The following is a 14,921-nucleotide window of genomic DNA, read 5'->3' on the forward strand; positions in this document are numbered from 1 at the left end:
TCTCGCTGTCTCTCTCTGTCAAATAAATAAATGAAATCTTTAAAAAAAAGAAAAAAAGAAAAAAATAGACTTCAGAACAAGAAATGGCATCATGGATAAAGAGAAACATTTAATAATGACAAAAATTCTCCAAGAAAACATAATAATTCTGAATGTGTTCAAATAACAACAGAGCATCAAAATACATGAAGCCAAAGCAAACAGAACTAGAAGGAGAAATGTATAAATCCATAGTTAACAGATGGAAACTTTCACACTCCTTTCTCAGTACTTGATTGTAAAAGTAAGCAAAAAAACAGTAAGGATAGAGAAGAACTGAACAACAATATCAACCAACCTGACCTAATTAGCATTTATAGAACACTCTGCACAACAAGAGAAGAATGCATGCTTTTTTCAAGTGCACATGTAATATTCACCAAATAAAACTTTACTGTGAGCCATAATATAAACAACAAATTTAAAGAATAAAACTCATACAGAGTTTGTTCTTAGATCATAATGGAATTTACTAGAAATTAAGAACAGAAAGATATCTAGAAAATCCCCCAATATGTGGAAATTAAACAAAGACTTCTAAGCAACCCTTGGGTCAAAGAGGAAATCTCAGGGGCGCCTGGGTGGCTCAGATGGTTAAGCGTCTGCCTTCAGCTCAAGTCATGATCCCAGAGTCCTGGGATCGAGTCCCACTTGGGGCTCCCTGCTCAGTGGGGAGTCTGCTTCTCCCTCTCCCTCTGCTTCTTCCCCTGCTTCTGCTCTTTCTGTCTCAAATGAATAAATAAAATCTTAAAAAAAGAGGAAGTCTCAGAAGAATATTAAGTAATATTTTGAAATAAATGAAAATGAAAATATAACATATCAGGGGTGCCTGAGTGGCACAGTTGGTTAAGTGTCTGACTCTTAGTTTCGGCTCAGGTCCTGATCTCAGGGTCATGGGATCAAGCCCCACATCAGGCTCCCCACTCAGCATGGAGTCTGCTTGAGACTATCTCTTCCTCTCCCTCTGCCCCTCTCCCCACATTCTCTCTCTCTCTCTCTCAAATAAATAAATAAATCTTAAGAAAAAGAAAATACAACATATCAAATTTTGTGGAATGCACCTAAAGCAGTGCTTACAGGTAAGTTTATTAAATTCTTATATTAGGAAATATGAGTAATTAGTAATTTAAGCTTCCACCTTAAGAAAGTAAAAATAAATTTAAATCCAAAGCAATCAGAAGAAAGTATATAATAAAGATAAGAGGATAAATCCATGAAATGGAAAGCAGAAAAATACAGATCAATGAAACTATAGGCTGGTTCTTAGAAAATACCAGTAAAATTGATAAAACTTACCCAGACTGATCAGGAAAAAAATAGACAAGAAAGAAACTACAATATCATAAATGAAAGAGGAAGCATCATTACAGATCCTATAGACATTAAAAGGATAAGGGACTATAACTAACAACTTTATGACAATTAATTCAAGTACTTAGATGAACTAGAGAAAATCCTTGAAAAACATTAACTACCAAAGCTCATTCAAGAAGATATAAGTAATCTGAATAGTTCTACTACCTGTTTTTTTAAAAGATTTTATTTATTTATTCATGGGAGACAGAGAGAGAGAGATGGAGGCAGAGGAAGAGGGAGAAGCCGGCTCCCCACAGAGCAGGGAGCCCAATGCAGGACTCAATCCCAGGACCCCAAGATCACAACCCGAGCCGAAGGCAGACGCTTAAGTATCTGAGCCACCCAAGCGCCCAATCCTATTACCTGTTAAAAAGAAATTATATTTGTAGTTAATAACCATCCCACAAAGAAAAGTCTAGGCCCAGATGGTTTCACCAGTGAATTTTACCACTTAAGGAAAAAGGAATAGCAATACTACACAATATCTTTCAGAAAATTAGAAAGGGGGGGAACACTTCCCAAATCATTTTATGAGGCCAGCATTATGCTAATATCAAAGCCAAAGACAGTACGAAAAAGAAAAACTATTGACCAACATCCCTCACAAAGACAAATATCCTCAGCAAAATAAAAGCAAATTAAATCCAGCAATATATGAAAAAAATAACATATTACAACCAAGTGAAGCTTATCCCAGAGGTTCAAGGCTGGCTCAACATGCAAAAATCAATCATCAGAATAATTCACCATAGTAACAGACAAAAAAGGAAAAAGTATACTATTATTTTTGTAGAAGCAGGAAAGGCATTTAACAAAATCCAATTCATAAAAAAAGTCTCAGCAAACTAGCAATTCAAGGGAACTTCCCTGACCTGATAAAAGGCAACTACAAAAAGCTTACTACCATACTTAAAAGGTAAAAGACTAAATGCTTTTCCCCTAGGATCAGGAAAAAAAAAAAGGTCAGTTTAGCAAGGTTGCAGAATACAAGGTTAATATACAGAAATCAATTGACAACCTGATTCTGAAATTGATATGGAAAGGCAAAGGACCTAGAATAGCCAAAACAACTCTGAAAAGAAAAACAAAGTTGGAGGGCTACAGCTGCCTGATTTCAAGAATTATTATAAAACTACTGTCATCAAAACAGCATGGTATTAGCATAAAGATGAACAAAGAAATCAATGGAACAGACTACAGAACACAGAAATAGACCTACAAATCACAACCAATTCATTTTTAACCAAGTTACAAAAGTAACTCAATGGAGTAAAGACAGTCTGTTCCATAAATGGTATTGCAACAAAATGAATAAGATAGAAAATAAACCACAACGTAAAAATCATTCCTTTGACAAAATTTAACTCAAATGGATCATTGATCTAAATATAAAATATGAAAGTATATAACTTTTAGGAAAAAAAATAGAAAATCTTTAGGACCTAGGGCTAGGCAAAGAGTTCTTAGATTTGACAGTAAAAGCACAATCCATAAAGGAAAAATTGATAAATTTTAAAATCCTCAAAACTTTAAAATCCTTGTTCTACAAAGATACTATAAAGAGAACGAAGGGAAAAAAAGAGAGAGAGAGAGTGAAGCGGCATCTGGGTGGCTCAGTCAAGTTAAGCATCCAACTCTTGATTTTGGATAAGGTCATTCATTATCTCAGGGTTGTGAGATCGAGTCCGGCCTTGGGGGCTTCGCGCTCAGTGGGGAGTCTGCCTGTCTCTCTCCCTCTGCTCCCCCCCCCTCCTCCCCCAATGCTCTCTCTCTCTCTCTCTTTCAAATAAATAAATAAATAAATAAAATCTTCAAAAAAACCCCTAAATGCGATAATAGAAGTCAGGTCCTTAGTGTAATGCATGACACATACAAACCATTCAATAAATGTGAATTATTGGGGCACCTGGGTGGCTCAGTGGGTTAACTGTCTGCTTTCAGGTAAGGTCATGATCTCAGGGTCCTGGGATGGAGCGCTGTGTGGGCTCCCTGCTCAGGGGGAGTCTGCTTCTCCCTCTCCCTTAGCCTCTCTCCTGCCCCCACTTTTGCTCTCTCTCTGCCTCTCTCTCAAATAAACAAATAAAATGTAAAAAAAATAAATAAATATGAATTATTATAATTTATTATCATTATTGTTACAGCATTCTTTAAAATTGAGAAAATAAAAGACAAATGTTCATCAATAGAAAAATTGTTAAATTATGTTACATCTATTACAAGAAATCTTGGGCAATGGTTTAAAAGAATGAAGTAAATTTATATGTACTAATCCGGAAAGATGTCCAGAATTATTGTGAAAAAAGCAAACTGCAGGACAATTTGTATAGTATGATCTCATTTGTGTAAAAATAAAATGATATATTTTGAAGAAATTTTTCTAGAATGATACTCACCAAACTGCTAACAGTTGTTATCCCTAGGGAGGGGGAGTGGAATGAGGAGGGGTTCAGAGAAAGGGGGTCCAGAGAAAGGGGGTCTTTCACTTTTTATTCTACTTATTCCTAGATTGTTTGAATTTTTACCAGAATATATTCCTATATTTTTGAAACAGAAAACACAAAAGAGTCAACTATCTTTTAAAAGAGCAGTGATAAAAATAACTTTCTGATTGCCTTGGCTCATGGATTCAAGAGGATGAAGCACGAGCTTACCTTGGACTGAAATATTTACCTAAAAATAGACTCAGCTTCCATTTGTAATTTAACAAACATGAACCGAGTGCGGCTTGTTGGCCTAGCAGAGCAAAGAACTGAGTCATTGCCCCGGCCGTGCCGCTAACTAGCTTTGTTTTGTTACTGTGTTACAAACGTTAGACTGTGGACTTCTTAGAAACAGGGATCAATTTCTTTTCTCTGTCTCTCTAGCCCCGTGACACAGGGCTTGATTCAGAGTTGGCGCTCAACTGAAATAAAGAATGAGTCCTCACGGCAATATCGGAATTAAAGGTGGCTGTGTAGAACAGCGCTGTCCATGCCCCATTGAATCGACACATGATCGCCATCTAGTGGCAGCAGGGATTCCTGCGGAAGCCGGAGATCCGCAGAAACGGACTAGGTGTGTTCTGGGATGCCTTTTAACAAAACACCACGGCCTCTCTAAAAGAGCATGACCCTCAGAAAAAGTTGACAAGCACCAGCTAAAAGGTCATGGTTTATGTCTTGGAGTGTTGGTAAGATGACATCTAGGTACTCCTGTGTTTTAAGTCTCCTCCATCACCATCCCATCATCAGATGCCCCCCACACCTATAAGCCGCGCAAAGTCCACATTGCTACATTTCCATTCCAACCAAAAACAGCGAACCACATATGGTAGTAGGTACGTACATCCATGCTTTCCCAAAACTGATGAAATACTAATAACCTTTCCTAAGCCAGTCTGGTCGAGACAAGATACAAAACAAGACCAGAAAAAGAAATCTTCCATAAACTTTGCCCTCCAGGTGCACCATCTTTCTGAATCATCAGAAATCATCATGAGAGTGAGTGCCACTCTGAAAATATCTAGTGAGCCTTTAAAATGTCTCACATGCCAAAGGGCCACAAGGAAACCCACCCTGAGTTGGCTTTGTAAGTACCTCTTTGTGACAAGCCCTCACCTGCCCCTGCAGATTTCAGGGAGCAGGTTTTCTTCTCTTGCTTCCTTTGAGTACCAATGAGTCTTCCAAGTAGCTTCATTGATAGGGAAGTAGCTAAGTGATAACAGTCTGAGAAATACTAGAGCTTGTGTTTACGGAGTAGGGGACTCAAAAAGAATAATGAAAGGACACACTGGTAGTTAACCTGAAAAGTGTCCCTGCTAAGTTGAACAACATTCTTTTAAAATGTTGCTCAGCAGACGAACGCCCGGCTGGCTCAGTTGGTACAGCATGCAACTCTTGATCTTGGGGTTGGGAGTTCCAGCCCCACGTTGGGTGTAGAGAGATCACTTTTAAAAATCTTTTAAAATTTAAAAATAAATAAAATAAGTAAATCTTTACAAAGATTTTTAAAATGTTGCTCCACAGAACAAACAACAAAAACTTCTCAAAAACTCCTAAGAGAGGGACACTGTCTAGTTCAGGGTCAATGGGGAAAGTGGCCGAGCAAATTTATGATCAGAAACGGGTCCTGTCATGATTAAAGTCTTTACAATTCCACCTCCTGCAGTTTGACACAGTATGTGCCTCGGAAACGTGGGAAGAAAAACAAAGGTGCAATTCGGTGGAAACGGGGACACCGGTTTGGGAGCGCGGTACACACAAGAACACCTTATTTGGGGCGGGTTGCTCTGGAGCAAAGCCAACACGGGTGCGTTCGTTCCTACCACCGTGTTCTGGAGTTGCAGAGAAGTTAGGAATTATGAACAAGATGGATCCATCCAACTACTCCCGGCCTAAAAACAGCAAGAAGCCCTAATATCTATTTATATGCAATTCCCTGGGGCCGAAGCGGTTCTTCCTAATGGCTGGAGAGCACTCAGTAACAATCAGGTCTTGCGGCGGAATGTTTTTAAGACCTTGTCCTGAGCGTGCCGATGGAGATAATGAACTCCTGAGCGGTCGGTAGTACATTTAAAATGGAAATGGAAAGTGTAGGAAGATGCGCTCTTCCGAGCGTCCCGGATTTCGTACTAGCAAAAGTCCTTGGTTCCTGCTGGCACTCGAAAAGCGCGGTGTCAGCATAAAGAGCAGAGAAGCGACACCATGAGAAACCATGAGCCACTGTGGAAGGCTCCAGAAGAGGAGTGTCCGCTGACAGCCACACGAGCGAGCGCCCCGGACGCTGCAAGGGGAGTCCGGAGCCTCGCCGCCCGCCCGCCCGGCCGGCCCGGCAGGCCCGGTCCCGCGGCCCCTCTCCCGGTTCCCCGCCCTCCCTCCCCCCCCCCCCCCGCCCCGCGCCGGCCTCCCCGCCACAGACCGGGAGGTCTCCCCGGCCGCCTCCCTCCCCTCGGCTCCGCGGCGCGCCGGAGCCACCCGGCCCGGCCGGCCGCGGGGCGCAGCGGCCACACCGGCTCGACGTGCGACTTCGCCGTGCGTCCGTCGGCCCGGTCCCAGGACGCCCCTACTCACGTAGCGCTGCAGCTTCCTCTCGGGGGGCGACTTGACGAGCCAGCCCGTGCACACGGCGTCGCCCGCACTCATCGTGGCCGCCGCCGCCGCTTCCTCCAGCTGGGTCGCCGCGGCAGGAGGAAGTCGGGCCGGGGATGCCGGCGGGGCGGGCCCAGCGCCGCCCGCCCAGCACCGCCCCGAGCCCCCGCCGCGACCCCCGCCCCCGGCCCGCCGCGGCCCCCTGGGGCGGGGGGACGGCGCCACCGCCCGCGGCCCAGACGGCGCGGGGAGCGGGCGGCCGGGCCGGGGAAACCCCTTCGAGCGAGCGCGCCGCGGCTCCGGGCCCCACGGTTACGGGAGCCGAAGCCTAGGACCCGCACCTGCGAGGGACCCGGTGAGGGAGGAAGGGAAGCAGGACTCCCCTCCGACTTCCCCGCTGCCCTAGATTGTTTGCCGAGCAATGGCTCGCGTGCGCCCCTCCCCCAAAGATCATTGTATTTCAGCGAGGAGCTCGGCTGCAGAGCTATTCAAATGTCCTCCGGAACCCGGAGCATCCCGATTCAAAAGGTTACAACTTGGAGGTGCTGTTTGCAGTCTCCAGGCCTCTGGGGTTTTCAGCGCCGGGTCTAAGAATGGTCGTGCCACAGGGTGCGCCGAGCACTTTAAATAATACCAATAACAACAATGAGCTAACATTGATTGAGACCTTCTGCAGTGCCAGTTACTATGCTAAGCACTTGGCGGGCATGATCTTATGGGATATGCACAATCAATGGGCCTTCTCATTGCCTCATTTTTGCTTCTGAGTAAAATGAGAAACAGGACAATAACATCACCTGTCCAAACCCACACAAATAGGGATCACGGGCCAGGGGCCAGGGCCAACATACTTTGTAAACAGAAAAGCACTGATCATCACAGTGAGGATCAGCACCCACGATGCTCATCTACCTGAGGTTTGCTACCACCTGGCCACCACCCTGACCCATAGTGCTCTTTTCCCGTGGTGTGATACCTCTCACTTGAAAGTGACGCTTGGAAGAAATAAATGCGACGTCATTTCTGGGACTTACAAAGAGACTTCTCGGCTCCAGGGTCACATCACTCAGACACTATTACTCTCACAAAGCTGGACTCCAGCCACTGCCTGCACTCCCACCTCTCAGAGCCCACTTGACCTTCACCACCACCGCAATCCCCGACTTCCCTCCCGCTTTCCAAATCTCACACTAGTGTATCGGATTAGCTGAACCTAATTCGCATCTAGAAATCCAGGTTCAAGGGAGAATGGTAAATATCTTTTTATTTTTTTAGCTCTCCCACCTTTCCAAATAGGAGGAAAACCACATATCCACCACAGTCCACCCCCTAGCTAGTCAATACTATAGACACCCTGTGCACAAAATAAACTCACTAAAGCCACAACAGCTTGCTCCCGCCCAAACAATGCTGCTATCCCTCCTACAAACTGAAAAGCACTCCTTAAAACAGGAGACCAAAAGTTTCGTTGGTCATTGTAGCCATCTCTAGGGGACAGTCATCGCTCTTCTAGTTCCAACATCACCCCACCTCAATATCCTACAACCTAAAGAAAAACACTATAAAGCTAACCTCTATCAGCCTTTATTTGATATGTATAAAATATAGAAAGAAGATTGAAAAACTTTGTATGTACACACACACACACACAGTTACTACAATCCTTATTTCTGTAACTGGTCTTCAGACCATAATTGGTGTTTATAATCTTCTTTCTTCTACTACCCTCTCTGTCCTCCCTTTGTTCTCCAGCCAAGAACTCAGGTGGTCAGAATTCTTTATGTTGTGAGTGACCCAAACGTTTATTCTCCCCACCCCCACCCCACCCCACCGCCGAGTATTAATCCTCAGTGGTCCTGCCTAGCGTGGCTATAGTCGGAGGTGTCCAGGGGATCACTTGCATTGCAGATAGAGTCCTTCCCAATCCCGTTGTTTAACAGCAACACTTTTCCACTTGATAACCAACAGTATCAACCATCAAGCCAGTTCAGTAGACCCATGGTTTGCCTGTTGATTCAGTGGCATAAACAACCCTAAATGGCCAGATGGCAATCTCAACTTGCAATTCAATAGAACCAATGTCGTGGCCTTGGTAGAAGCACTCTTTCCTTGGGAACCAGCTGAGCTCAAAGCTGTGGGGATGGAAAGAAACACCTAGGCAGTAGATTAGGTGTGATAGTAGAGAAGTTGCTCCCACTTTCACCTCCTGATTCCTGAAACCAGGGATTCTGGCTATGGAGAAACTACACCATAGAGCACCAGTTCAAAGTATTTCCCTCATCCTCTAAGACAGAACCTCCACCTTTCAGCATATTTTCCCCCAACCGCAGGCCCTGGGAGCCTCACCACTTAGTTGCAGATTCCCTTAACCTTGCTCCCACCTCTGTACAAAAAACAAACCCTCATGCTCTCCTCAGTTCAACCCACTGAGTCTACCATTCGCTTCCCTCTGAGACTCTGACCAATATACCTAGTCATGGACAACTCCCTACGAGGTTACAAGTCAAGGAAAAGGTTGCCATACAGTAGTAGGGCCCCCAGAGATGGGAGCCACTTGCTCGAGCAACTTTCTTATACCTTCCAGACCTGCTTAAGTCTGGTCTCAAATACTCCACTTGCCCTGGATGATCAGTTAGCACCCAATTTATCAGGGACAGCTAAGGTTACATGGTTCCTTGGTGCTCCATGGCAAGGCATTCAGACTTTACCGCAGCTGCTGATCCAAAGGAAAATACTTCTTTTGTGGTAGAATGTATTGTTTGCTTCAAAACGCCGGTGGTCCACTGAATGTTTCTCCTGTTGGGACTGGCCAGAGGCTCCATGTAGCCTGCCAGCGTGTCAAAGGCTCTAGTTATATTGGATCTACGTCATCATAAAGGTCAAGTGGCCCGGACCTGCTACGGAGTCTTTCCTTGCCCTCTGTGCTGCTGAACACACGCAGCCTCACAGATTACTTGTTCAATGCACTGGTGTACAACAGTTTTGCAACTTTTGTTTTTCTTAAGTAAATGCTACCCCCAACATGGGACTCGCATTCACAACCCTATGATGGCTCTACCGACTGAGCTGGCCAGGCACCCCAGGCGTGGAACAATGAAATGTAGTGTATGTTGCCTACAGGATCCAAAGAACCGCAGCAAATGCTGTGTCTCTTTTTGGGTGGTCGGTAGCATGAGGTGCAGCAACCTGTTGAATACCCAACATGGTCCAGCCCATCTCAAAATGTTACCGAGGGCCAGGCTTTTGAGTTTTCATGGGCTTTATCTCCCGTCCTCTGGCATACATGTTTATTAATAAAGTAACTACTACCTCTTGATCCACCAGGTCCAGTAAGCATAATGTCTTCAATATAATGGACCAGCCTGATGTTCACCATGATCGTTGCAAAAATGGAGTTCCACTCACCCTGGATTAGGGCAGGGAGCCCAAGGAGAGACATAGCCCTGAGGCAAGGCACTAAAGCCGTACTTCTGTTCCCGCCAGATGAAGGCAAACTGCTTCCGACAGTCTCTGCTGATTGCAACAGAGAAAAGAGCATTTTTCAGGCAAATAGGCACTTACCAGGTACCAGGGGCTGTGTTGATTCGCTCTAGAAAAGCAACATCATCTGGAATAGCAGCTTCAAGTCACAACCTGATTAATTTTACAATTATCCACTACTCATCTCCAGGCTAACCATGTCCATTAAATAAGGGTGTGATATGGACAATCATTCTTGCATCTTTCAGGGGGCACTGTTCTCTCTTCCAGACGAATCAAAATTGCTTCTACAAGGTTATTCCCCCTAAATTTCTAGGGAGAGATGACCTGTTTGTATTGCAACTTTTATTTTCGTTTCATCAAGCCCCTTCCTAGCTTCTTTGCACCCAGCCTGGGGAGAGGAGATCCATTTGAATAACAAGTGGTTTTCAGCACCTGGATTCCTTAGCGCGGCTTCCCCATTTATTATTATTTTAAAATAGGTTTGGCTTAGCCTTTCATTAAGTACTATAAATCTTAGAACTAGAAGGATTTGCGAACATAAATATCTACTATTAAGAGTTTTTACTTTAGGGGTGCCTGGGTGGCTCAGTCGTTAAGCGTCTGCCTTAGGCTCAGGTCATGATCCCAGGGTCCTGGGATGGAGCCCCGCATCACATCGGGCTTCCTGCTCAGCAGAGGGAGTCTGCTTCTCCCTCCCCCACTCCCCCTTCTTGTGTTCCCTCTCTCGCTGTCTCTCTCTCTGTCAGATAAATAAATAAAATCTTAAAAAAGAAGAGTTTCTCTTCTAGGGGTGCCTGGGTGGCTCAGTGGGTGAAGCGTCTGCCTTTGGCTCAGGTCATGATCCCAGGGTCCTGGGATCCAGCCCCACGCACGTTGTCCGGCTCCCTGCTCAGCGGGGAGCCTGCTTCTCCCTCTGCCTACTGCTTGCTCTCTCTCTCTGACAAATAAAAAAATTAAAATAAATAAATAAATATTTTTAAAAAGAGTTTCTATTTTAATTATGTTATGATGGGCAAAATGGCTGTGAATCTTATTCTCTGTGAAAAGAGAAAATTTGAAGGACGCCTGCGTGGCGCAGTCGGTTGGGTGTTTGCCTTCTGCTCAGGTCACGATCCCAGGGTCCCGGAATCAAGTCCCACATCGGGCTCCCTGCTCAGCAGGGAGTCTGTTTCTCCCTCTGCCTGCCGCTCCCCCTGCTTGTGTGTTCTCTTTCTGACAAATAAATAAACAAAATCTTAAAAAAAAAAAAAAAAAGAAGAAGAAAATTTGAAAAGAAAATGCCTCTCTCGGGGCGCCTGGGTGGCTCAGCCATTAAGCTTCTGCCTTGGGCTCAGGTCATGGTCCCGGGGTCCTGGGATGGAGCCCCGCATTGGGCTCCCTGCTTGGTGGGGAGCCTACTTCTCCCTCTCCCACTCCCCCTGCTTGTGTTCTGGCTCTCGCTATCTCTCTCTCTCTCAAATAAATAAATAAAATCTTGGGCACCTGGGTGGCTCAGTCGTTAAGCGCCTGCCTTCGGCTCAGGTCATGATCCCAGGGTCCTGGGATCGAGCCCCGCATCGGGCTCCCAGCTCCGCAGGAAGCCTGCTTCTCCCTCTCCCACTCCCCCTGCTTGTGTTCCCTCTCTCGCTGTGTCTCTCTCTGTCAAATAAATAAAATGTTTAAAAAAAAAATAAAAATAAATAAATAAATAAAATCTTTAAAAAAAAAAGAAAAGAAAATGCCTCTCTGATTTCTGGATCAGGGACAGTCACGAGGGGGGATGACTGCACATGCATGTTCAAATCATCTATGAAGCACGTGAACTAAAGGCCTGGAGTGCCATGGTACAATTTCAGATACAGAAACTTTCTTTTTTCCTCTATGGACCTCTGTAAAGTGCTTCTCTGAAAGTGAAAGCAACCCAATTTCCACCTAAATTTGAAATTTGACTTTAATATTACCAATGATAGTCTTTTTCATGTCTTACCAAAAAAATCCTGACATCATATCCATTATTGTTATATTTAAAATAGTATGAAATTATCGTTACAAGTCCAAATCAAACACTTCTGAACTCGTTCTATGAGGACAGTGTTACTCTGATACCGAAACTGGAAAAAGACAGTAAAACAAAAAAAGAAAAGAAAACTACTGACAAATATGCCTCATGAATCTAGACATACAAATCCTCAGCAAAATACTAGCAAGTAGAATTCACAACTACATTAAAAGGATTATACACCATGACTAGGTGGGGTTTATTCCAGAGATGCAAGGCTCATTCAATATATGAAAGTCAATCAAGGGCCCCTGGCTGGCTCCATCGGTGGAGCTGGAGCGTGTGACTCTTGATCTCAGGGTTGTGAGCTTGAGCCCCACATTGGAGGTAGTGGTTACTTACAAAAACAGAAAAGAAATCAATGCAATCTACCATGTTTGTTTGGGTTTTTTTTAAAGATTTATTTATTTATTTATTTGACACAGAGAGAGAGACACAGTGAGAGAGGGAACACAAGCAGGGGCAGAAGGAGAGGGAGAAGCAGGCTCCCCGCGGAGCAGAAAGCCCGATGCAGGGCTCGATCCCAGGACCCCGGGATCATGACCTGAGCCGGAGGCAGACGCTCAACGAGTGAGCCAGCCAGGCGCCCCTGCAATCCACCATGTTAACAAGCAAAAGAAGAGGGGCGTCTGGGTGGCTCAGTCGGTTAAACGTCTGCCTTTGGCTCAGGTCATGATCCCAGGGACCTGGGATGGAGCCCCGCATCGGGCTTTCTGCTCCGCGGGGAGCCTGCTTCTCCCTCTGCCTGCCACTCCCCCTGCTTGTGTTCCCTCTCTCACTGTGTCTCTCTCTGTCAAATAAATAAATAAAATCTTAAAAAAAAAAAAAAAAAGCGAAAGAAGAAAAGTCACATGCTTATATTGATTGATGCAGAACAAGCATTTGACAAAACCCAACACCAATCTGTGACAAACATTCTCATAAAACTGGGAATGGCAGGGGAGCTTCTGCAACTTGAAGAACGTGCACAGATGTTCCCTTAAGATTGGGAATAAGGCAAGAATATCTGCTCTCACTGTTCTTATTCAACATAGTGTTGAAACTTGTAGAAACAAAAGGCACACAGATTGAGAAGGAAGGAATAAAACTGTCTCAATTTGCAGATGATATAATTGTCTTCGTAGGAAATCCCAAGATATCCGCAGAGAAAAACTCCCATAATTAATAAGTGAGTTTTACAAGGTTGCAGTATACAAGATCAACACACAAATCTCTTTACATGATTTTGAGGCTTATCATATAGTCTCTCCAGTAATCAAGACTGCATGCTATTGGTAGGGGAATAGACACATAGACACATAGGGAATGAAATAGTGAGCCCAGAAACAGACCCACATAAATCTGCCCAGCTGGTTTTTGACAAAGGCACAAAAGCAATTCAATGGAGGAAGGATAGTCTTTTCAACAAACAGTGCTGGAGAAATTGGACATCCATAGCCAAAAAAAAAAGAACTTTAACCAAAACCTCACACCTTATACAAAAATTAACTCAAAATGAATCATATATTTATATGTAAAATGTAAAACTATAAAACTTTTAGAAGACAACATAGGAGAAAATATTCTTAGATACAATCCATAAAAGAAAAAATTGATAAATGGGACTTCATCAAAATTAACACTTTTGTTAAGAGTATAAAAAGACAAGCTAAAGGGGCACCTGGGTGGCTTAGTCGGTTAAGTGTTTGCCTTCGGCTCAGGTCATGATCCCAGGGTCGTGTTGGGTTCCCTGCTCAGCAAGGAGTCTGCTTCTCCCTCTTCCTCTGCCCCTCTCCCCTGCTCATGTTCCCCCCACCCCCCAAGTAAATAAAATCTTTAGAAAAAAAAAAAAAAGACAAGCAGCGGACTGGGAGAAAATGTTTGCAAAGCACATATCTGCTAAAGGACTCATATCAAGAATATATAAAGAACTTTCAAAACTCAGTAATTAAAAAACCCCAAATCACTAATAATCCAATCAGAAAATAAATAAAAGATATGAAGAAACAATTCATTGAGGAGGATATACAGATGGTGGCAAACGAGCACTTGGAAAGATATTCAATATTATTAGCCATTAGGGCAATGCATATCCAAATCACAATGAGATCCACCACATACTTACCAGAATGGCTAAAATTGTTAAAAATCAGCAGAATGCCCACACTGATTCCTGATCCATGGAATGAGGCAATCATGGCAGAAAGGCCCAAGTAGAAATCTCCGGGGCTTTGCCTTTCTATCAAAGTGTAAGTCAAAAGAAATAACATATACTTAGGGGACAATGTCAGAAATTAGTTCAAAGACTTGAGAAATGCAGGGAAGGAAATTCCTATCAGATCTCCATTTGATTCACTATTTGGCTTTGCGCAGCAGTTGGTTAAGTCTTCATGAATGTGACAGTTTTAAGCCAGGGCTCCAAAAGTCTTTGACACTCCTCTCATTGAAAGGTGGGGTTGACGCCTTCTCCCCTTGAACCTGGATAATCTTGTGACTGCTTGAATCACACAACACAGCAGAACTGATTTATGGGACTTCCAGGGCCAAGTTTCAAGAGGTTATTCTGACAGTTTTATGCCTTATCTACTCCAACACCTGCTTTTGGAGACCTGAGCCGCTAAGTCCAGAGTCTGACTACTCTGAGGCTGCCATGCTATAAGGAAGTCCAAGCCACATGGGCAGACTCCTGTTCCAGTTCCAGTTGCACCGGGCCTTCCAGCTGAATTCTCACCATACTTGTAATCTGTCGGCATTATAACATGTTTAAGGACACGGACTTTTGGGATGGCTTGTTATTCAGCTGACACATTATGCTGAGGAAGTCAGACAGGACAAAGTAGAATGTCTTCTCTCTGCTCCATGATGTCTGGGGCCTCAGCTGAGAGGACTCAGTGGCTGGGGGTGACCAGATGGCTAGAGGCTATAATCTTCTGGAAGTCTCCTCCCTTACATGCCTGTTA

General features: G+C 44.2%; 1 protein-coding gene across 5 annotated transcripts in view; it reads right to left on the reverse strand.

Moving 5' to 3' along the window:
• Positions 1 to 6,617, reverse strand: part of GAB3 (GRB2 associated binding protein 3) — a 95,246-nt gene extending 88,629 nt beyond the window's left edge. For all 5 annotated transcript variants that reach the window (XR_010406288.1, XM_064574770.1, XM_064574769.1 and 2 more), the window contains exon 1: positions 6,444 to 6,617. Coding sequence is in view for 4 of the 5 variants with exons in the window: in XM_064574770.1 (XP_064430840.1) it covers positions 6,444 to 6,515 (72 nt within the window). In the remaining variant the exon portion in view is untranslated. The remainder of the gene's footprint in view (positions 1 to 6,443) is intronic.
• Between the last annotated feature and the right edge of the window lie 8,304 nt (positions 6,618 to 14,921).

Source organism: Mirounga angustirostris, unplaced genomic scaffold (genome assembly GCF_029215605.1).
Source record: "Mirounga angustirostris isolate CCGP_5_RB_7025 unplaced genomic scaffold, mMirAng1.0.hap1 SCAF_11, whole genome shotgun sequence".
Taxonomy (NCBI): domain Eukaryota; kingdom Metazoa; phylum Chordata; class Mammalia; order Carnivora; family Phocidae; genus Mirounga; species Mirounga angustirostris.